General features: G+C 33.8%; 2 protein-coding genes across 2 annotated transcripts; both read right to left on the minus strand.

The window, feature by feature from the left end:
• Positions 1 to 4440: 4440 nt before the first annotated feature.
• Positions 4441 to 6359, minus strand: LOC141689059 (E3 ubiquitin-protein ligase RSL1-like). The gene is made up of 4 exons (XM_074493232.1): positions 6295 to 6359; positions 5536 to 6105; positions 5122 to 5209; positions 4441 to 4637 (listed from the first exon to the last, which is right to left on the minus strand). The coding sequence occupies exons 1-3, from the start codon at positions 6321 to 6323 to the stop codon at positions 5128 to 5130; spliced, it is 681 nt and encodes a 226-aa protein (XP_074349333.1). The 5' UTR covers positions 6324 to 6359; the 3' UTR covers positions 4441 to 4637; positions 5122 to 5127.
• A 14659-nt stretch (positions 6360 to 21018) lies between these two features.
• Positions 21019 to 24580, minus strand: LOC141691375 (E3 ubiquitin-protein ligase RSL1-like). Its single transcript, XM_074496100.1, has 3 exons — positions 24558 to 24580; positions 23764 to 24327; positions 21019 to 21274 (listed from the first exon to the last, which is right to left on the minus strand). The coding sequence occupies exons 1-3, from the start codon at positions 24578 to 24580 to the stop codon at positions 21019 to 21021; spliced, it is 843 nt and encodes a 280-aa protein (XP_074352201.1).
• Positions 24581 to 25179: the final 599 nt, after the last annotated feature.

Here is a 25179-nt window from a genome sequence, read left to right on the forward strand (position 1 = left end):
TAATATTATTAAATTAAAATTTAAAGTCTTTTTACACCTTTTCCGTTTTACATGAAAGATTCTTCTAAATGCTTTAAGATAACATATTTTTGTGATAGTAAAAATAATAATGAAGATTCTTTTTAAGTGATATAAATGAAATGTGATCCAATAATTTATCGATACTTTTTGTTTAAATAAATCAAATTTAAGATCTTGTATAAGATAGGACTATTAAATTAAAAATTTCAAGTCTTTTTACAACTTTTCTATTTTATGTGAAATAATACATGAAAGATGGTTAGCTAGATTGAAGGACATAATAGTTTTTAGTGAAAATATTAATGAAATTTTCTTAAAGGTCCGAGGTTAACTTGTGAAAATTTTAAGTATAACTTTTTAATGGTTTTATACTAGATTTTTAATAAAAATTCTCTTAAGTGGTTCAATAATTTAAGTGACATTTTTTTTATAAAAAAAAACGTTTTGATAAAGTTAATATTATTAAATTACAAATCCAATTTTTTTTACAACTTTTCTATTTTATAGGACACATGACATGAAAATTTTGGTTTAAAATAATATTTATATGTTAAGTATAAGAGAATCATACTATATATATTTTATTGTCAAGGAAAGTCACATACAATGAAGTCACTTATATTTTCTAAGTATAAGTGTACAATTTAATTATATCATTGGTATAATCTTTTGTGTAGTGTTATCCACAAGTACAAAAATTGTAAAAAGATTTTCAATTTTGAATATGATTTTGTCCTCGTATATAAATTTATATTGTTTTGCTAAGAACAGAATAATTTAGAGATCGATTAATATAATTTTTGAAATACTTAAAAGAATCCTGATTATTCTAATTACCAAAATAAGAAAAATGTCATCATTGTTCAGCAGGGTAAATTTAATTGAATTTTGTTTGATGTTCCCTTAGCATTGGTTTCAAAATGCATACTTTTAATGTTATTATGATTTGAATGTAAAACAGCTATCAACATAACAATGCAAATGCATAACATGGCTCTCATTAGAGCCGGCCAAACGGTCGGGCCGACCGTGCAAGGCCGAATTTCCGGCGGTCCGGTTCATCAGCCAGTTAATTCGTGAACGGCCCGTAAAGCTACACGAACCGAGCCGTGCCGTGCCAATTTGACGGAAAGTTAACTCTTGAACGACTCGCGAATCAGACGAATTTAGCGGTCCGACGAGTTTGGCGGTTCGCGAATCAGGCGAATAACCGCCGCGTGCTGTTTGTGGTTTGAACGGACTGGTGTGTACACAGATGTGGTGTGAATATCCGCCTTTTGTTTTTTTTTTTTTTTGTTTTTTTTATGTTTTGCTTTTAACTTTGTATAAACCGACTTTGCATTTTTGTTTTTATTTTACATTTTTTGGATTTCTATTTTTATTTTACATTTTTTATATTGAATTTTTTTTGACAGTGATCACACTTCAATTTTTAATTTTTTAACTTTGTATAAACCGACTTAGGCTTTTTCAATTTTTAACATTTTAACATTTTAAGGTAACTCGTCTAGTGTAACATAAGTAGCAAAAAATTCAATCATTTTATCTCGACTATAGTGGAAAGGCATACCTCCACCGGAAGACGATGTCACAAAACCACCAATTTGTGTTTGTTGCGGTGATTCTCCGCGTGCTTCTCCACTTTCGTGACTTTGTTTCGAAATTCCGTGATGCGTTTTCAAGTGTCGATCAAGTGTACATGTGCTGGCACCTTTAGAGTGAAGAAACGGGGATTGATTTCGGCCGCTTTGAATACAAAGTAAACAAAAGCATTTAAATTTGTTGGGATCTTCCGGTACTGCCTGTCTCGAAAAATAATTCCAAACGTGCGAGGAATGTCTCGTAGACGTACAAGAGGGCCCTGCAAAATTCGAACATATACAAAATTAATAATATACATCGTTCGAATATATACAAAATTAACATAAAAAACATAAAAAAATTTATACATCATTCGAATATATACGAAAAACATAAAAAAAAATTATACATCATTCGAATTTATACATCATTCGAATATATAAAAAATTTATATTAACATAAAAAAATCTACCTACGTATTAAAAATGCAAAATTTTAATAAACCAAAAAACATAAAAAAAATGAAAATTTATATTAACAAAAACAAAATTTAAGAACACGAATATGAACATAAAAACAAAAAAACTGAGGAAGAATTTTACCAAATTCTGGTCGAGGAGGTCGCATAGAAGTTGCTTGACTCGATCACTGAGAAGAAATAGTACCCCTTCCTTCTTCCATTGTTCAGAAATACTTGCCTGAAAAAATTGAACTCGCCGGAATTTGTTACAGTGTTACCGGATTTGTTCGAAAAAACAGTGTTTCCGGAATTTGTGTAACTGTGTTGTTGTGACTTACTGACTACTAGTGACCTGGGCCGTGAGTCTGTGACTGTATTGTGATTTGTGAGCAGAGAGCAGGTGAACAGAGATAATTCGAGGAGTGAGAGAGATTGAGAGATTGATTAAGAGTGAGACAGCTTAACAGTGAGGGCGAGATTATTTATAGAGAATAAAGAGGTGAACGTTCGAGGAGGTTGCAGCCTTGCAGGTGAACGTTGGAGGAGGTTGCAGCTTGCAGGTGAACGTTGGAGGAGGTTGCAGGTGACCGTTGTTCACTTCTTCTGTTACCGTTTAGCGCGTGCCGAATAGTGCCGGTTAACGGGCCGAATAACAGAGATAACGGGCCGAATAACGGGCCGAATAACGGGCCGGTTAGTGCCGAATAATGGGTCGAATAACGCTTAATCCAGTTTTCATTCGTTTACGAATCACACGGGCCGGTTCACGTGCCGTGCCGGTCCGTTCGCGGTTTCCGTATTCCTGATTCGTATTCGGTTCGCCTTTAAAGCCGGTTAGTGTCGAATAATTAACCGGGACGCAACGAGCCGATTCAAGCGAGTTTTAGGCGAGCCGGTTCACGGGCGGGCCGACTCAAACCGGCCGTCTGGCCACCTCTAGCTGTCATATAATTCTATTTCCATAATGGCAAGATGATTAAATTATATTCTGAGATCATTTCCTTATTTTAGAAATACGTAGACTGTACAATAGATACATAATAGATTAAGATTGCCCTTTTATTTCCTACAAAATTATAAGTTTGCCATTAGTTTTTGCATTTTGTCTTGTTCTCCCTTTTCAAACACTTAAAGCCTGAGCACGGTTGGATAGCTCAAGTGGTAAAGGGCTTATCCTCTGTTGTCCCAGATCCTGGGTTCGATCCTGCCTCACCCCGAGAATTGTTGAGAACAGATACTCATTTGTAAGGCTATAAGCCAAAATTAGTCAAAAAAAAAAACACTTAAAGCATCATTTACTTTTTGTGACGAAGATATGCTCCCTCCTAACCAAAGTTACAGAAATGGCTAATTAGACTAAATCAGTGGAGCTGCTGAATGATAAATTGGAGATTTATGGAAATGATAAATCGGAAATAAATCGAATTTAATTTAATATTAAATTTATAATATTTATACATTATTATCTATATACAAACATATATACATATTATTTTGTTATGAATATATATTTGAGTGTGAAAATATTAAAATAAATAAACAATTGATAAAACAAAATCAGCAAAATAAAAATATTAATATTTTAAACATGATTATTTTATAATTTCAAAAGCAGATTGCATTCTATATATATACAAATAAACAACGACGTTCCAATTAATTCTTTAAGTTTCCGCCGATATTCTAGTTTTTCCGGTGACACATCTGATATTGTCCGATTTCATCGGGATTTTGACCTATTTTAAGATGCGAAGAGATTAGTGCACTCATTTTTATACTTATTTCTCTATTTTCGAATTGTTCATGTTTACATAATTAAGTAATAAATAATAAATGGAGAGTAAAGTCGAGGAAAATTATTGGAGAATAAATTAAAATTTAACTTTTTAATAGTTGAGAGTTGAGTTTTTATATTATTGTTAGAGAAAAATTAAGATTATTATTGGAATTACTCAGATATCATTACTAACTAGTATAATAGTTCAGAAAAACAAAGGTTATGTCATTGACTCATTGTGTGTATGAGACTAGGTGGATTTAAATTGAGATGAATTGTTTCAGATCTTTTCCATCAATAATTTATCCTTTTCATCAAAAATTTATCCTCCAACGGGGATTTTTGGAAATATTTAGGGATATAAAATTAGTTCCTAAAATATTTGTTAAACTTTTTTTCCTAAATGAAAATGGAACCTTACATTCACTAATATTATACCATTTAATACTTTTTTGTAATATTTTTTTTTTGCCTCAGTCCGTAGCATTATTTTTTTGGACATGCAATGACAGCCGAACTTCAATGTGATGATAAGTACAATGCCCTGTTTTCTGTTAACATTTCATTCTACTAAAAGTCCACCAATAACCTATCTGGCTATCTCTGTTATATAAGCAGATAAAGAATTATGCAGATACTTAAAAAAGTTTAAATTTTTTAATTCTAAATTTAACATATAAATGTCTGAGTAACCATATTTTAAATGATGCAGAACGACCAGCACTCCAGAATTGCATCTAATGCTTTGCAATAGCAGCAGGCATCAACAGCCCCACATACTCCACAGCAACAAGGAACCTAAACAGTAGCAACAACATATTACATTACTATACTATAAGAGGGAAACTGATCTCTTTCTCATCTATTCTTTTTCTAATAAAGTCCATCTATGATCTGTTTGTGAACTTACATCTCTAGTGTCCGAATTCCAGGCACTAGTTTAATATGCAACATGTCAAGGTTAATGCTGATTCAAAGTTCTTTACTAACTGTCTATATATAATGTAACATAGGCAAGGTTCTTCTCAGAAGACAAGTTTTCTGCGTAGGTAAATACCTGTGAACAACAAGATTATCAGGTGTTCCTAAAAAACAAAGTGCAAGTGAAGAAATCCTATAGATTTGTCTTGCATTGTTATTTTAGTTATTTAGACTTTTAGTCACCAATTAGAAATTTGTGAAGAGACCGATACTGGGATAAATATTGTTCTAATCCAACAAACCATTGGGCACTACAGGCTAAAAAAATTACGAGCTTATTAAGATAATGCAAGATACTTACCATGATTTAACGCGGAGCTTTTGTACAGATTAGGTCATGACCACGTTCCAGATAACCTCCACAGTTGTAACAGAAAACGTATCCACACCTGAAATATTAGCAGTCATAAGTATGATCAGAAAACCAATATCTGATAGAACTCTCAAATTTAGACCAGTTCAGTGTAATAGCACCGGCTGCAAAGCCAATTTGTTATTCTTGTGAACATTATCAACTGAGAATTTTCTTAACTAGGGCTACTTGAACTTTTTCTCATAAACTATATGTAAAAATTAGTGTCTCCAAGTTCTATTTCACCACAGGTACGACTCAATTTTTCCAGAATCAGTTAAAGTCCCCAAAGATCGATATTACAAGTACGATATACAAACATAACCAACAAGGAGAATCGTATGCAAGTAGAATTCAGTAGACCTGCAACACATGTGTGAGCACCCTAAATTTCGTTCAACATAGAACTTGCAATTGGGGCAGCGGCTCCATTTATTAATCTTAGCAAGTTGCATGAGCATAATATCCTCTTGTTCCCTCTCATCCACATGTACCTTCTGGAATTCCTCACAATTCATCCCAGCATGCCAAGGAACCATACACTTTGTACAAAACAACTTATGGCATCCAGAACATACCTTTTCGATAATGTCTTTAAAATTAGGACCTTTAACCATAAGTGCAGAGCAGAGTTTATAGGGACAGTAGAGCCTATCACGAACTGGAATCGCATCCTCACGTAATTTCTTGTCCCAATCAACGAACAACTTGGGGGGCAAGATAGAACGACAATGTTCGTGCTTTAAACTGCGGTAACAACCAGAAGCAGGGCAAGTAAGTCGGATAAGATTGTCTTGAATCTTAAAGTTCACGTACTGGAAAATGCAATTCGAACAATAAGTGTGATTACAACCCTTTATAGAAAAAGATTTAGCGGTTGATTTACGATCCGTACAAATGTCACACCTGAAAGTTGATGGAACTGTGTATTTTCTGCAGGATATTGTAAGAATCTTCAGTTATATGCATTCAAATGTATGATCCAAATACTTTATTATTTGTTTAAAATAATTAGGCTTGCATGCTTAATATGAAAGAAAGGATTCAAATTTTTTTAGAGCTTTCTCATCTGTCAGGATGATCCTAATGCTTAATAAGAAAGAAATGATTCAAAAAAGTTACCTAAAATAATTATTATGTTTCTTCCCCATTTAAGAAGGTTGTTTAATACTCCAAATGAAGCCCCGTCTTGCAAACCAAACCTATCCTTGCGAGAATAAAATGCACGATAGGTTTTTAAGATCGTTTCTTAAACTCCTAGAACTAGTAGTAGTGAGTGACTATAAATAACTGTTCTTACTAAAGTGTAACTCTAAATTATGAGTTATCTTACTCGTGTATGTTAGAATTAGACTTGTATCCAAATTTCTTAACCTCGAATTTGCAATGCATGCCATGTCTTCTATGTGCCAGCAGGACTTTGTTACGTATCGTGCTCTCAAGTCTCACCATGTAATTGAATAACAATAACCTTTTTTTTATTTTACAAGCGTTTTTTAATCTTTAGATAAGCGAGTTTAAGAGTTGGATGTGTGTTCAATTATATAAAAAAAGTGTCTTTGTCTTATAGGAAAGTAATATATTACATTATAAGTTTTGACAAATTTTGAAAACTTATAAGGTGTTGGTAGTTAATGTAAAGACAAGTTTCGAAAATAAGGGTGAACGATCCGAGCTTTAGAAAATACGTTAAAGAAACATATCAATGATAAAATAAGAGTATTTTTTAGGTTCAAAATTAATATATTACCGGGAAAAAAATCCACAAATCATGTTAATCATTTTTTTATCAAATTCTCTCACAACAGGTACTCGTTATTCTCTTGGAGTTATATATATAATCAGCTTTTTGCTTAAAATGAATAAGTTACCTTTTAAACTATAATAATAACTTTGTAAATAAATCCAAATAGTCTCTAGATCTGGTTCTTTTAACCCTTCGAACAAGAAACTAATTTTCATTGTGGTTACAAACCAAAAATAATATAAAATTGGAAAATAATTATAAGGAAAAATTTTGTAATAAATATCAAAAAATAAAATTTAAGTTGAACATGTATCAGCGAACTGAGGCATGTTTTTGGGACATATGTTTATTTTAGTCAAAATCCAACAAAATGCAAGCGAGAAATCCAATAAACATATCTTGCACTGTAATTTTTTTTTGAACCAATTGTAAATTTGTATACTAGAGTAAACCGATAATAATTGTTCTGACTTGTCAGGAAAGAAACCATTGTTCAGTAATACAGCAGACTAAACAAGGAGATTGTACGATTCTTACCATGATTCTGTGCTAGGATTTTATACAGATATGGTAAACCAGTCCTAGGTGACCTCCACAGTTGTAACAGAAAGTGTGTCCGCACCTGAGAACATTTTTTTCTAAGATGATTAGGAGTAGTCAGGTACCGTCATAAGTACGATTAAAATCGATAAAGGAAAAAATCGTCAATTTTTTGTTCGAAATATATTATAAGTAATTTATAAATTCAAAATTAAATATGTTTTTTCAACTTGTAAGTCATTTAAGTGAAGTCCACCGATAATTAAATTTTAGGTGTGGGATTTTATCCTTAGGGATTGGTCTGAGTTTTTGGTGATTTTATTGTGTGTGTTGTCAAATCAGGAATATGTAAAATTTTATTGAATCTGTAAGACCATGCACTCCATTGGTAGTAGCTATAATTATTAGCTATATTCAAAAATATTGTTTTATTCCTATTTTTCAGATTTGTATGTATATATATAAACTTTACTCCTTTCGTCCCATTTTGTACTTTTAGTACTGTTCACGGTAAGCGATTGATTACTAATTTACGTCTAATCTATAATATCAAACATAATCATGAGTGATCTCGTTGGATTCGTATTTATCAGTACTTTAATACAGTGAAATTTTTATATTTAATACTAATACGAATTTAAAGATATTAACAATAAAAAATGTGCAACAAACGTGTCCAACACAAATAGGAAACGTTTTTAGGGACGGAGGGAGTATATAATAAAATAAATTTATTTAATACTTAATTTAATACATGAATAAAATATATAATTGTAAGTTAATAATTATTACAACTGAAAATATAATAACATATAAATATTAATTTTAAATAAAAAATTACTAATATATATTGTATTATATATATATATATTGTTTGTTAAAAATAATTAATAAATTTTGATAATAAGAGAATAATATTTTCACACTTAATATTATATAAATTAAAAATATTATATATAAAATAATAATTTTAATATTTATGTATTAAATATTATATAAATATATACATGTATTAATGTGTATGTGTAGTAGTAATGTGTAGATTTAGGTTTAAACATGAAATAAATCTAACGTGGAAGATTAATAAATATAGAAGACAAGATGAATGATATCTAATTTTTTTGCTAACAGGTGTGGTTGGAGTGGTGTTTTTTTTACCTAATATCTATATCTGAGTGCTACATAGGATTTTTAGCTAAGAGGAGGTAATGGTTGGACCCTGTATAAAGTAGGATAATGAATAAAATCATAGAGGGGGCATATGACAACCATAGATATAAACATACTTACGGTTGGCGTAGGCCCTTCCTACGAGAAATGTTAAGATATATTATAAGGGAGAAATGTTGGAAAAAGGCCTGCAATTTTTCTTGTGGGGATTCATTACAGGCTGAAGGGAAATTATTACAAAGCAATCATCATCTACGTGATTGTACGTGAGTAGAATTCAAACCTGCATCTTACATGTGAGCAACCTGTAATTCTTTCAACATAGAACTTGCAATTGGGGCACCGGCTCCATTTGTTATTCTTTGCAAGTTGCATGAGCATAATATCCTCTTGAACAATGTTCGGGCTTCAAACAGCGGTAACAATCCGAAACAGGGCAAGTAATTCGGATAAGATTGTCTTCGATCTTGGAGGTCACGTACTGGCGAATGCAATCCGAACAATAAGAGTGATTACAACCCTTAATAGCATAAGATTTCTTAGATGGTTTACTCTCCGTACAAATGCCACATAAGAAACTTGATGAAACTATGCATCTCCTGTAGGATGAAGTATCAGACACAAAAATTTGAATACTCACGAATCAAATGCTAAGGATGAAACTGCTGCTTTACTAATGAAGGAAAAAAGATTCAAAATATACCTTTTATAATGACGTTTGTTCGTCATCTAAGGTGGTGGATTGGTACTCCAAATGAAGTAGAGTATGCTCTGCTTCTCAAAAAAGTCTTCTGAGGAGAATAATATGCATGTTAGATTTTCTAAAAAGTAAGAATTTAATATAAATAGTTCTTCTTACTCTGGTATAACTCTAACTTAAAAGAGTGATATTACTGCTCTAACTTAAAGAGAGTGATATTACTGTGCATGTTACGATATTAGTAGTATTTAATTTGTATTGAAATTTCTATATAATACGGAGTTTGCAATATATGTCATGTTAATAGTGTTTAATTTGTATTGAAATTTATATAGAGTATGGAGTTTGCAATACATTTCATGTCTTTGTGTTGGGATTGTGATTCACGTAACCGAAAATATTGATCAGGTGATTATGTTTTTATTATTTCTTAATTGCCAAAGATTTATAATTAATTAGACTTCATATATATCACTAATCAAGCAAATCTGTCTGGTAATAATTCTGTATATTTGAGGGTTAAGATGAATGAAATATCAAACTTCCACCAAATATTATATATATCCCTCCCTAGTGTTAACATGTCAACATGGCCATGATCTTAAGAGATATGCGGGTTAGTGTATAATCATGACTTCTCGAACAGAGATTTAAATGAATCGAGAGTTAAATTTGGGCGGGAAATGAGACCTCTTAAAAACAACCAACACCGAATCAAATCAAAATCTAGAAAGATGGATCAACATAATTTTGCGAGAAAGAATACGAAAGAGGGCCAGGAGGATACGATAATAAAAAGTATCAAATTGTAGCATGTCCTTAAGATAAGAAAGAAGGCATGTCACATGTGATCATGAAAAAAATTAATTTAAAATTGTAAGTGAAAATTTTGACGTGAAGAGAAGTGTTCCAGAATAATAAATTATTTTTATTAGTTAAAAAAGTTTATAATATATGAAATTTGGTGAGAAATGCATCAAGAATGTATTGCGGAGAGAAGTGCTCCACATTTATGGGGAGAAATGCTCCACGATTTTGAAGGGAAGTGCTCCATGCTATGTTTGTGAAGAGAAGTACTCTAATTCTTTTTGGTTGATGAGGGGAGTACACCATCGTTTTAATTTCTTAATAATTTTTATAATTTTAAATCAAGAGGGAGTGTTTAAATTATGATTCAACATTATAACTGAAATATTGATTAGGTAATTATATTTTTATTATTTTCTAATTGTCAAAGCTTTGTAATTAATTAGGCTTGATGTATGGCACTAATCAAGCAAATGTGTTTTGTAATAACTCCATATATTTGCGCATTAGAATGAATATATTTAGGCTGGACTTAATTACATATATTATATAGTACTCTTAATCCTTAGCATGTAATTGAATTTTCAAAAAATGTAATTTTTAGAAATAATATTTTAATTTAATATGATTTACATAAGATAATTTTAAAAAAAGTATTTTTTTCAAACTTTATTTTCAAAAAATATAATCTAAAATACAACTTTTATTTATTATCTTAAGTTTGATTTTAAAATTGATTCATGTTGCAAACAAAAACACAACTAGTGTAACATAAACCAACTTTTCCAAATTTGAAATGAACATTACAAATTAGGTTCTAGAATTTGTAAACTGTATTTTTAAAAACAACATTTAGAAAAAAGTGGAGTATTTTTTTTTTAAAATTAAGTTTAAAATAGACAATATTTTTGACAGTAAAGAAGTGGTCTAATTAATCAATGAGTAAATTTGGATAATCTGGTGTAACAGCCCGCACATCCGGACCATTAATTCTAAACCAAAACTAATACAAAACAAATTATTAAATCGAAATTCTATTACAAATGTGTCTATTACAAACGCGCAGCTAAAAGCGGAAGCCCAAAAGTCAATCTACTCCCATACTAAGATCCTCGAACTCCAATGATTTCCAACTCGAATCTCATACGAAACCTGAAATTGTAAGAATGAGCTATACAGCCCAGCAAGAAATAATCGATCCAACTAGTAGGCCAAGTAACATGAACACATATAACAAAATACGATAATCTATACGATACGATATACGAAACAAACACTTTCGATACATATTCTTATTCTTATTCTTATTCGATACACACAATACACATAACACATAAATACCAATAATTCAAAACCCATAATTCATGTCACGACCACTATAATCCGGTGATAACGGTCCTAAATTTTCATAAAACTGTCACTACAATCCGGTGACTGCGGTCCTAAGTTCTTATTCGATATTTTCACAAACCATGGCACAAATCAAAGATCTCAAATTATCGTCTAGACATCACATATACACATCGATACATATTCTATATCACATAATAATATCAAATATATGATCACTTAGCCCAAGTTTTGATAATCAAATATAAACGCACAACACACAATTTTGAAAATACTAGCAAGATTGATCGAAAACTTACTTCAAAACCTGACCAGATCTGAATATAGCCTTTTTGACCCATTAAACGATGTTATATTGGAAAACACGAAACACGAAAGTTGAAGATAACGAAAAGACCTCTCCGAAAAGTCCAGAATCACTGAATTCCGACTCACGATGAATTTACTACGAATTTTACAAGATTGCTGATTTATGTGAATAAAACCCTACGAATTTTATTAATTAAGGCGAGGAAGACGAATAGGGTGTATTTATAATGCTACAAAACCCTATATCTTAACCTACAAGTTATCTGTATTAGAATGTGATCCAAATTTTAGGCCCATTAGTCTAACTCAATTCTAAATCTTAATCCTTATCCAATTTTAATACTTTTTATTCTATTATTCAATTATTATTCTTATTCTAAAAATTACGGGATATTACATCTGGCCTAATTCATCAATGAGTAAATTTGGATAATCTGCCTTTTGTAAATGGATGCGGAAATGCAGGGTAATTTGACAGTAAAATTATGTCAGTACTAATAGTGTTGATCAATTTCACAAACTGCTGATGCATAGCATGGTGCATCAGCTGCAATCTTTTTATTTTCCCTGAGACTGAATTGCAAATTTTAATTTTTACTATATTATCTAGAACTAGAAAGTGTGTTATGCTGTTGTATTGGATGCTCTGGTTAATTAAGAGAGTTTATCCTTTATCGTCCCAGGTTAAAACTGACGAACTGTGAATTCTGAAAAGGAATCCTGATAGGCCAAGACCAACCATGTGGAAGAAATCGACTTCAGAAGATACATTCAAATCAGGGCATGGGAGATGCTCATGTTTGATCCTACAGACCAAAATTATTACATTCAATGTAGCTTTCAGAATATTCTATGAATCAGGACTTGCTCATCTGCCGGGGGGACGCACTGCACAAGACTACATGTTTTGCCTCTGAACCAATAATTTTTTCATATTAAGAAAGAAGACGTATGCTATAATTTTAGAGTGGATTAGTAGAATATAACTTTAGGTATATGAAACACAACTACCTAACCGTATGTTCTTCTAACATCTCTGAGAAGACGAATATATTCATTATAAATTGTAATATACGTCGTAATGTCAAACGAGTTTTACTTGTCCAACAAATAGAGCTTCAGTAACCTTTCCCAGAAGGACCATCAAAGCGAGCTTTATACAACTCCTGTTCTCATCTGTGACAGTGATTAGATAACAGATTAGGTATACAAAATCAATATGTGCTGTTTGCTTACAGATAAGAAGAGTAACAGAGATAATTGCACACTAATCTAGTATTTGATCAAACAAGGGCATTACCATTGTTTAATAATTGATGATCACAATCACAACAGTTCTTTCCTTTCTCTTCCGAAGTCATTGAAAAACAGAATATTCTCCAAGGTAACATGAAGAAGAACAAAGACAAAAGACCGTTTCCTATGTCTTCCCATGTGGCCAAGTCTACTCATATCTTTTGTTTAATTAAGCCCCTTTCTTTTTCCTCTGCTTTAGTTGGTCAAAGTTCTACAAAAATGGAAGTATACATAATGTTACGTTGTAAGTGTTGAGAATCTCACTAACAAGTATAGCAACATAGAGGCAAGTGTATAAAGAATTTAACAAGTTTAGGCCAAGACCACAGTTAACAAATCAAAACATGCAGGTAAACAAAATCAGTAACTGAAATAACGAAGAGAGAAAGAAAGATGTACCCGAAACCATAGCTTTCAACAGTGACTGAAATAAAGGTTTACAGATACAAAATGCCAAGAAAATAATCACAGCTGAGTCACCAGGCCTTGCTCGAAGTCCTGGCTGCTCTTGAAGAGATTATTGCCCCCTACCTGCTGCGTTTGGGATGTACGCAATATCTCCACCAGGATAAAACAGCTCGGAGTTTATGTTAACAGCAGCAACAAAACCTCCACTTCGACCAGCACCTCAATCGCCGGAAAATATCAGCACTTCAGGACTTATGGGAGAGAAATGCAGAGAGGTTGAAGAGAAGAGATGAGAATGTAGTGTGTTGTATTCATTCAGTTTAGCCTCTATTTATAGGAGAGGAAAAATGAAACTGTCCACACACTTAATGTCTGAATTAAACTGCTCCATTAATGAAAAAATCAAAACTGATCAGATTTTGAATTCATAAATGAAAAAATCAAAACTGAACAGCTTTTGAATTTAAATTATTTGTAACAGCTTTTCACATTAACACCCATATTATTATCAGAACTTAAGTTAAGATCTGATTCGACTCATCAGTACTTAAGTTCTGATTCGACTCATCAGTACTTAAGTTCTGATTCTGATATCAGAACTTGTTAAGTTCTGATTTTATTCATCAGTTCTTAAGTTCTGATTCTTATATCAGAACTTGTTACAGATCAGATTATTTGCAGGTTCAATATATTTAGACTACTTAGCCTATTTCAGAACCCAGCCCAATAATCCAATCACCGATAAATAAATTCGAATTAAAATAATTCTCAAATAAATAAAATCCTCGCCCAGGTCGCCTCGCGTACGCGAGACGCCGAGACATTCGCCCAAATCGCCCTTCGACCCGACCCGACCCGGTCCGGTGCGGTGCGGGGCGGGGCGGGGCTCGCGTGTGTGTGTGTGTGTGCGCGTGAAGCACACAACAACACAATGGACCATCACACACCTTAGTAGTTGTATACTACTCATGTGGGTAATACCATATAAAGCACACAACCCCCTTTATTTATTTCAATGTGGGACAAACATTCTCAAATTTTCCAAGCTTTTCCAAGCTACTTTCAACTCTCATTTCATATGGATTTCATTAAGAAAATTCTTAAAACCATACATGAAAATTTAAGTTCAAATATCATTGAACAATTTCCAATCATTAGATTTTAGGATTAACATCAAGAACATAATTAAATTAAGCTCTAAAATCCTAATTTTCTAACAATCCCCCACAAATCCATACAGAAATGTGATCAATTTCCCATCATGACTTGTTTTTCAGAGTCGGTACCCTTCCGGGTTTGAACCCTCCTAATTCCTCTACTTCAATGGCTATCGGACTCAGATGGAATGTTTCACCTTGAATCTTAATCCGTTTAGTATAACCATATTCCATAGACGACGACAAGTCAAAGGTTATGGTGCCAATCTACGGCTTTGAGACATTAATGGTCATGTCTCGATCCTGTTCGTCGAATGCTTCAAGGATTAACCCTATCCTCTAGTTGCGACCACACAATTACATTCGCTTAGCTGGGCATCTCCAGAGATATACTGCCTCTATCTCGTCAAATGACTTGATCCCATTCAGAGTTTTAACACTCTTGCTTTTCTGGCAGTGTCAGTACCTTCTAGGTTTACAGGGGATAGATTCAGATACTGTAGTATCATCTATGTAGCAAAGGTACTACCAACTCATCCTTACAGCTTGTTATTACCCATTGAATACACTTCAAGGGATCTCCTCTCATGTGTATTGGGTTCCCACTGTTGATGAATTATGATGGGTTGACAATCCCATCCCCAACCTTGACTTAAGGACCACTGCAGGTTCCAGTCCTTTAGTAAGAGGATCAGCTATATTATTCTGAGTTCCTATGAACTCTATAGCTATGATCCTATCAGTCACTAAACCCCTTATAGACTTGAGTCTAACTTGGATGTGTCTCTTAGTTTTAGCATTATGCTTTTTACTGCTAATCTTGTCGATAGTTGTTCGACTATCACAGTGAATAGCAATAGCAGGGAGCGGTCTGCTTACTACAGGTATTGCAGACATAAGTCCGTGTAACCATTCAGCCTCCGTCCCTGTGGCATCAAGTGCACACAACTCAGACTCAAAAGTAGACCGAGTAACAATAGTCTGTCTGCTTGACTTCCAGGATATTGCTCCACCAGCCAAGTTGAACACGTATCCAGTCACTCCATTGGAACCAGACTTCTTAGCTATCCAACTTGCATCACTGTACCCTTCAAGCACACCAGGAAATCTCCTGTAGTGTAAACTAAGGTACATTGTGCCTTTTAGATATCTAAGTACTCTATCAAGAGCATCCCAATGAGTTCTGTTTGGACAGCTTGTATATCTCGCCAATTTAGACACAGAATATGAAATATCTGGTCTAGTACAGTTAGCAAGATACTGCAAGCTCCCAATAATCTGAGAATACCTTAACTGAGACACAAGCACTCCTGAAGTATTCTTGACAAGGGCAACTTTCGAATCATAAGGTGTACTAGCGATTCTACACTGTGAATAACCATATTTCTCAAGTATAGATTTCTCTATATAATGAGATTGAGTCAAGGTTATTCCTTCAGTGGACTGAATCAATTTGATTCCAAGAATCACACTTGCCTCACCCATATCCTTCATTTCAAAATGCCTTTTCAAGAATTCTTTAGTCTCGTTAATAATCTCAATATTGGTTCCAAACAATAAAATATCATCCACATATAGGCACAAGATAACACACTCATTACCTTTAACTTTAGTGTAGACACACTTATCACTTTCATTAATCTTATAACTGAAAGGCAATATAGTTTCATCAAACTTTTTATGCCAATCTCTGGGAGCTTGTTTCAAGCCATAGATGGACTTGATCAACTTACATACTTTCCTTTCATTGCCTGATGCAACAAATCCATCAGGCTGATCCATATAAATCTCTTCCTCAAGTTCACCATGAAGAAAAGCCGTCTTTACATCCATCTGATGAATGATAAGACCATGGACTGAAGCCAATGCTATAAGCATTCGGATTGTTACCATTCTTGCAACCGGAGAGTATGTATCAAAATAATCAATTCCTTCCTTTTGCTTAAAACCCTTAGCTACCAGTCTAGCTTTGTACTTATCTATTGAGCCGTCAGGGTTCAACTTCCTTTTAAAGACCCATTTGCACCCAATAGTAGAACACCCAGGAGGGAGATCAACCAACTCCCATGTTCCATTGGAAACAATAGAGTCAATTTCACTCTTGACAGCGCCCTTCCAGTGCCTTGACTCAGAAGAATCCATAGCTTGCCGGAAAGTTAAAGGTTCATCCTCGATATTGTAAGTGATGAAATCACCTCCAAAATCCTTGACTATTTTTGCACGCTTACTTCTCCTTGGTTCCTCTAATTCCTTAGGAATAGAGCTACTACTAGGTTCCGCCCCCACATTTGTCATCTTTTCCACATGATCAGGAATAGAACTTGATGTGTGAGTAGGATCTTCCTCAGAAGTCGTTTCAGGTATTCCAGTCTTCATAGGGTAGACATCCTCAAAGAATGTCGCATCTCGAAATTCAACTATCGTGTTTGCCACTATACCATCTATGTCATATTTTAACACTAAAAATCTCATAGCTGTAGTGGTTTCAAGATAGCCCAGAAAGATACAGTCAACAGTCTTTGGACCTAGTTTCTTTCTCTTGTGTTCAGGAACAAGCACCTTAGCAAGGCACCCCCACACACGAAGATACTTAAGACTAGTCATCCTGCCTTTCCATAACTCCAAGGGTGTTTTATCCATGTGTTTCAGAGGGACTCTATTCAAAATATGGCAAGCCGTATTTAGAGCCTCTCCCCACATGTATTTAGGCAACCCAGAGTTAATAAGCATACTATTAATCATATCTTTAAATGTTCTGTTCTTTCGCTCAGCAACCCCATTAGACTCAGGTGTGTATGGTGGAGTAACTTCATGAACTATACCATTGTTTGCACAAAATTCATTAAAAGCATTACTCGTATACTCACCACCTCTATCAGATCTCAATCTTTTAAGTAGCTTACTAGTTTGTTTTTCTACTTCAGTTTTATATATAATGAATTTACTAAGTGCTTCATCCTTATGTCTAAGTAAATAAACATAACAATATCTACTACTATCATCTATAAAAGTAATGAAGTATCTAAACTGATCCTTGGTCAACACACCACCAAATTCACAAATATCAGTGTGTACTAAATCTAACAAGTCTGAATCCCTAACAACGTTATGAAAAGGTTTCCTTATCTGTTTAGCAGACACACATACTTGACATTTAGAATTCTTTTCTATGGTATATTTTGGAATCAACTCTAAGTTCATCATGTTCTTAAGAGCACCAAAGTTTAAATGACCTAGTCTAGCATGCCATATATTTGAGGATTCAATACAATTAACAGTAGGAATAACATTATTATTCAAACTTCCCACAACGGGATCCGCATTAATAACAAATAAACCATTTGACAAGTAACCCTTGCCAAAGAATGTACCAGTGTGAATAAGAACTACTTTATTACACTTGAACGAAATTTCAAAACCACTAGAAACTAAACAGCTTTCACTTATTATATTTCTACGCATGTCGGGAACATGATGCACTCTCGTCAGAGATAGAATACGTCCTGAAAGGAACTTCAGATCCACGTTTCCAACTCCATGTACTTGAGCAGCACTAGCATTCCCCATCTTCACAGTCAGGCTATGACTCTGTTGATAAGATACAAATAAACTAATATCAGCACAAATATGTACATTAGCTCCAGTATCTATCAACCATTCATTTGACAGATAGGTAGAAAATATCACAGGATTGTAGGATACATACCGGTCAACGTTGGTTTCAGAAGCCGTAGCCTCACCAACAACCATGTTCACTACAGGCCCACTTGCGGTTCCAAGCACAACATTTGCTTGTGCTACCTCGGTTTTCTTCGCTTTCTTCGTAGGGCAGTCCTTACTCCAGTGCCCAACCTGCCCACAAGACCAGCATGGTTTGTTTGCCTTGGGTTTCTTGGCCTTGTCCTTGTCACTCTTAGGTTTATTACTATTAGCTTTCTTAGCAAAAGCCTTCCTCTTTTGTCCTACAGTTGCTATGTTTACCTTCGAGGTACCGTGTTCAGTTGGCATCACATGTCCCTGTTTGGACTTGTGTTGTTCTTGTACCGAGATGTCCAGCATAAGGTTGGTCCAGGTGATCTCTCCTTTCTGTCTTTTCAGGGAGAGAGAGAACTCTTCCCAAGACTTCGGGAGTTTTTCAATCACACTCATCACCTTGAACTTCTCCGGGAGATTCATTCCAGACTCCTTCAAAGCATGCACTATCATCTCGAACTCATGCACCTGCTCAGTCATGGACTTATTGTCCACCAGCTTGAACTCGAGGAACCTTGCCACAGAATACTTTTCTAGACCTTGTGAGTCAGTATTATATGTCTGGTCCAGCTTCTCCCATAAGAGTTTTGCAGAGTAGGCATCAGAAGAATAGACATCAAACAAAGTGTTTGTTAGTGCCGCAAGAATGGCCGCTCTAGCCACTCCATCCTTCTCATCCCACTTCGTAAAAGCCTTAACTGTGTCAGCCTTCTCTTGATCCACTACTGGTTTCTCATATTCCACAACCGGCCACAGACCCTTTATAGTCAACCACAACTTCATCCTTTTCTGCCAGCGAGAAAAGCCAATGCCACCGTTGAATTTCTCCGGTAAACCGGTTAGTTCAACAGCCTGTGGGAAACTATAGGTGGTCCAATCAATGGCCCCAGCAGTTACACCCGAACTGCTACCACCACCAACGATAACCTCACTTTCGTTAACCATTATGCTAAATTCTAAATAACTAATAATCTCTTCAAGAATGTTGAGAATCTCACTAACAAGTATAGCAACATAGAGGCAAGTGTATAAAGAATTTAACAAGTTTAGGCCAAGACCACAGTTAACAAAACAAAACATGCAGGTAAACAAAATCAGTAACTGAAATAACGAAGAGAGAAAGAAAGATGTACCCGAAACCATAGCTTTCAACAGTGACTGAAATAAAGGTTTACAGATACAAAATGCCAAGAAAATAATCACAGCTGAGTCACCAGGCCTTGCTCGAAGTCCTGGCTGCTCTTGAAGAGATTATTGCCCCCTACCTGCTGCGTTTGGGATGTACGCAATATCTCCACCAGGATAAAACAGCTCGGAGTTTATGTTAACAGCAGCAACAAAACCTCCACTTCGACCAGCACCTCAGTCGCCGGAAAATATCAACACTTCAGGACTTATGGGAGAGAAATGCAGAGAGGTTGAAGAGAAGAGATGAGAATGTAGTGTGTTGTATTCATTCAGTTTAGCCTCTATTTATAGGAGAGGAAAAATGAAACTGTCCACACACTTAATGTCTGAATTAAACTGCTCCATTAATGAAAAAATCAAAACTGATCAGATTTTGAATTCATAAATGAAAAAATCAAAACTGAACAGCTTTTGAATTTAAATTATTTGTAACAGCTTTTCACATTAACACCCACATTATTATCAGAACTTAAGTTAAGATCTGATTCGACTCATCAGTACTTAAGTTCTGATTCGACTCATCAGTACTTAAGTTCTGATTCGACTCATCAGTACTTAAGTTCTGATTCTGATATCAGAACTTGTTAAGTTCTGATTTTATTCATCAGTTCTTAAGTTCTGATTCTTATATCAGAACTTGTTACAGATCAGATTATTTGCAGGTTCAATATATTTAGACTACTTAGCCTATTTCAGAACCCAGCCCAATAATCCAATCACTGATAAATAAATTCGAATTAAAATAATTCTCAAATAAATAAAATCCTCGCCCAGGTCGCCTCGCGTACGCGAGACGCCGAGACATTCGCCCAAATCGCCCTTCGACCCGACCCGACCCGACCCGGTCCGGGGCGGGGCGCGCGTGTGTGTGCGCGCGTGAAGCACACAACAACACAATGGACCATCACACACCTTAGTAGTTGTATACTACTCATGTGGGTAATACCATATAAAGCACACAACCCCCTTTATTTATTTCAATGTGGAACAAACATTCTCAAATTTTCCAAGCTTTTCCAAGCTACTTTCAACTCTCATTTCATATGGATTTCATTAAGAAAATTCTTAAAACCATACATGAAAATTTAAGTTCAAATATCATTGAACAATTTGCAATCATTAGATTTTAGGATTAACATCAAGAACATAATTAAATTAAGCTCTAAAATCCTAATTTTCTAACAGTAAGTTATAGTTCTTAGAAGACAGGTTTGTGCACAGAGACAATGCCGTAATCATATTATCAGGTTATCCTAAATCTCACTTTTATACACCTTAAAAATAAAACTGCAATTCAAGAGGTCCAGTAGACATGGTTTGCACTATTATTTTGGTCACTGATACGGAAATTATAGTAACAATAATAACTGAGCATTATAAAAAAACGTAATATACCTACCATGATTCAGGGCTTGCCACTTTCAGTTTTCACAGCAGACATCACGTTCAGACCAGAATTGCACTCTGTCTTCCACGTCCAAATCAGATTCCCGCCTAAAATGTTTGTTCAGATTATTAGATTCCCCCATGGGTTGGTTGTGCGGATCAGATGTGCAGCCAATATCATCGTCCAGATCAGATGAACTCTCGGAATCATCATCCAGATCAGATGAATACTCGTCTTCTGAATCAGTATACCGATAACTCCCACACCCGTAGTTGAAAGGATATCCACACCTGATGAGCATCATATCCAAACAAAAGTGGAATACATTGATCAATACGATCTAAAAAATTAACTTCAAGTAAATGGTTTTGGAAATCCTTCTTAAATGATAAACTGTTTCAAATAACTATTAATTTTGATTTTCCAACATTCTGCATTTTAAATGTTTTAATTTTTGACATTTAAAAACTATCTGTTTGATTTGTTAGCCTTGTCAACTTATGATTTCACTCAAAAGCTTAAATACATAACTCACAAGCAATCTTATATTTCAGACGCTTCTTCTGATCTTGAATATTCAGTCAACCTCGTACAGACCATCTAGAGCCACACATCATAACCTATATAGCGGGGGTGATAAGTACAGAGCGGTGGTTTTGGATACTACTCAATTTGTTCATGGGACTCATGAAATTAGTAGGTCCATTTCATTAGCAGTTGTTGCACTGAGCCAGAACCGGCTATTTTGTTATGGTCTTAAACTATGCGTATTATTGATGTCTGAAGTTTTGATGCTTAGAAATATATCACCGGTGAGAAAAGTATGTTTTAGGCGAGCACATATATGATAGAGGTTTTTTCAGAAGTGAGCACACTAAGAGATCACTAATTGTACAACATATATATACGCATACTTGAACTAAACAAAATTTTAATAAGCAGAATTTAGACCTGCATCTAGGGCTGTTCACGAACCGAGCTGTTCGTGAACAAGCTCGAGCTCGGCTCGTTAAGAGCTCGTTCGGCTCGGCTCGTTAACGAACTCGAGCTCGAACTCGAACAGAAAAATATGTTCGTTAAGCAAATCGAGCTCGAGCCGAGTTTTGGGTTGTTCGGCTCGAGCTCGGCTCGGCTCGGCTCGAGCTCGGCTCGGCTCGGCTCGAGCTCGGCTCGAACTCGTTCGTTAAAATTCAAAAAAATTCTAATATATCCTAAATATTTTTATATAGGTATGATTTTTTTTTAAATTCGACTTCACTGTATTTTTTTTATCTTCCAACGATAATTTTGCATACCATATGTGATATATTTTGAGGTGATTTAGAAATTTTATATTTTAGTTTCTAATTTTAAAATGTAGCTTCATAATTATATTTTAGTTAAGATTTTTTTAAAAATATTTTTCATCTATCCAACCGTATGTATGTTATAAAATATATATTTCAATGATATAACCAAAGTTTCACATCAAAAACAATTTTATTTGATTTTCTATTTTATGGCCAAGCATTAGTTTGACTATTAACGCTAACTAGTGTTTAATCCGGATTTGTTGTTTCGATTATTTTAAAAATACTTTATATCGATTCAACCGTATGGATGTCATAAAATATATATTTTATTGATATAACCAAAGTTTTAGATCAAAATAAATTTATTTGGTTTGTTATTTTAATAGTCAAACATTAGTTTGACTAGTCTTGGTAACTAATGTTTAGTCTTGTATTGGTGTCTCGATTTATTTAAAATTATTTCTAATTGATCCAACCGTATGGATGTCATAAAAAATATATTTTATTGATATAACCAAAGTTTTAGATCAAAATAATTTTATTTGGTTTGCTATTTTAATAGTCAAATATTAGTTAGTTTGACTAGTCTTGGTAACTAATGTTTAGTCTTGTATTGGTGTCTCAATTTATTTAAAATTATTTCTAATTGATCCAACCGTATGGATGTCAAAATAAATATATTTTAATGATATAACTAAAGTTTCAAATCAAAATAATTTTATTTGGTTTGTTATTTTAACAGTCAAGTATTAGTTTGACTATTACCGCTAACTAGTGTTTAGTCATGATTTGTTGTTTTGATTATTTTAAAAATACTTTATATTGATCCAACCGTATGGATGTCATAATACATACATTTTATTGATATAACCAAAGTTACAGATCAAAATAATTTTATTTGGTTTGCTATTTTAACAGTCAAATATTAGTTTGACTAGTATTAGTAACTAGTGTTTAGTCCTGTATTAGTATCTCGACTTGTTTAAAATTATTTTTAATTGATCCAACCGTATGGATGTCAAAATAAATATATTTTAATAATATAACCAAATTTTCAGACCAAAATAATTTTATTTGGTTTGTTATTTTAACAGTCAAGTACTAGTTTGACTATTACCACTAACTAGTGTTTAGTCATTAATTGGTGTTTCGATTTTTTTAAAAATATTTTTCCTCGATCCAACCGTATGGATGTCAAGATATATATATATTTTAGTGATATAACCAAATTTTCAAAAAAAAAAATTTTATTTGATAAGTTATTTTCACAGTCAAACATCGGTTGACCAGAATTTTTTCTGGCTCGGCTCGACTCGTTTATGTTCGCGAACAAGCTCGTGTTCGGCTCGTTAGTTAACGAGCTCGAACTCGAACACGTTTTTTGTTCGATTAGAAAGCTCGGCTTGGCTCGGTTCGTCAGAAAAAAAATTAAAGCTCGGCTCTGTTCGATCAAAACTCGGCTCGGCTCGGTTCGTGAACAGCCCTACCTGCATCTAATAGATGAGCAACCGTCGATTCTTTCAATGTAGAATCCACATCTGGAACATCGGGTCCATCCCATTTTCGTAGCAAGTTGCACGAGCATGAAATCTTCTCTCTCATCCTTGGGTAAATTCTGATGCTCCGAACACTTAATTCTGGAATGCCAAGGAACCTTACACTTTGCACAAAACAACTTTTTGCAAACAGGACATTCCGATTTGACAATTTCTTTAAAATCTTGACCTTTGACTAAAAGTGCAGAACTATCATTACAGGGACAGTAGAACTTATCACAGTCTGGAACCACAGCCTCAAGTATTGCATCTCCCCATCTATCAAATACCTTGGAAGACAAGATGGAACGGCAATGTTCTGGTTCCAAAAGGCCACTACAATCCGAAACAGGACAACAAATTCGGGGAATATTGTCTTGAATTTTCAAGGTCACGTACTGGCGAATGCAATCAGAACAATACCAGTGCTTACAACCTTTTATAGCAAAAGCATTGTTGAATGGTTTACGATGGGCACAAATACCACACCTAAACCTCGACGACACTGAGGATTTCCTGAATGATATTGCAATTTTCGAGATATCAAAGTAGAGCTTAAGCACGAAAAACTCAATATATAGTTAGAGGTCAGTTATAAACAAAACTGTAATGATTTAATTCTTTTTGATAATCATAAATTATTAAGAAACATGCACGAACTTGCAAGTATGCAACCTCGAACTCTTGCTATAACATAATGTGAGCGATAGTTCCAGTATTTAACAAAACATGTTTTTGAGTAATACCTTTTAAGATGTTTAATCCTCATTCAGAAAGATTGAATTCCCAGTTAGTTCTTTGGCAAAAACGCTTGACGGTAAGAGAGTATTTAGGCGTTGTGTCTCAAGAGAACTTCTGTCGGGAAATTGATATGCATCCTAGGTTTTCAAGATCGTATCTTGAACTTTATATAAGTCGTAATATAGATAATGAACTACAAGAAATTTGAAATTACTTCGTTATTTTTCCTGAATTTTGTAGCTTAAAATCTTTATTTTTCATACTTGCAACATTTTTATATAATACTATTGGAGATTTTAAATTTCATTGTTTATCAAGGTTGTAAAAATTGTAAATTGGTTCGACTCAACTTTATTCCGGAAAAATGAGTACTCGGAGAACGAATAGGTTATCATTATTTTTATTAATTTTTTCCCTCAAATATAGTTATATACCAATAAAAAATAAATCTATCTAATAACACTAATAGATTAATAATACACTCCAAACAATAAATTTTAAATATAAATTGCTTGTTTGATAATTTTTTACAGAATTATCAGATATAAGGATTAATAATAAACCAAACATTATTTTTAACAACATTATTTTAGAAAAAATAGCTAAAATATATATAATTTAACGTTT

This window comes from Apium graveolens, chromosome 10 (genome assembly GCF_009905375.1).
Source record: "Apium graveolens cultivar Ventura chromosome 10, ASM990537v1, whole genome shotgun sequence".
Taxonomy (NCBI): domain Eukaryota; kingdom Viridiplantae; phylum Streptophyta; class Magnoliopsida; order Apiales; family Apiaceae; genus Apium; species Apium graveolens.

Coding starts and splice junctions, on each gene's coding strand:
- LOC141689059 (XM_074493232.1), bottom strand. CDS start 6,323: ATGGGGAAGAAACATAATAATTATTTTAG. Junction 6,106..6,294: donor AAACATAATAATTATTTTAG/GTAACTTTTTTG, acceptor AATATCCTGCAG/AAAATACACAGTTCCATCAA. Junction 5,210..5,535: donor TGCTCACACATGTGTTGCAG/GTCTACTGAATT, acceptor CTAATATTTCAG/GTGTGGATACGTTTTCTGTT.
- LOC141691375 (XM_074496100.1), bottom strand. CDS start 24,580: ATGAGGATTAAACATCTTAAAAG. Junction 24,328..24,557: donor AGGATTAAACATCTTAAAAG/GTATTACTCAAA, acceptor AATATCATTCAG/GAAATCCTCAGTGTCGTCGA. Junction 21,275..23,763: donor TGCTCATCTATTAGATGCAG/GTAGGGCTGTTC, acceptor GATGCTCATCAG/GTGTGGATATCCTTTCAACT.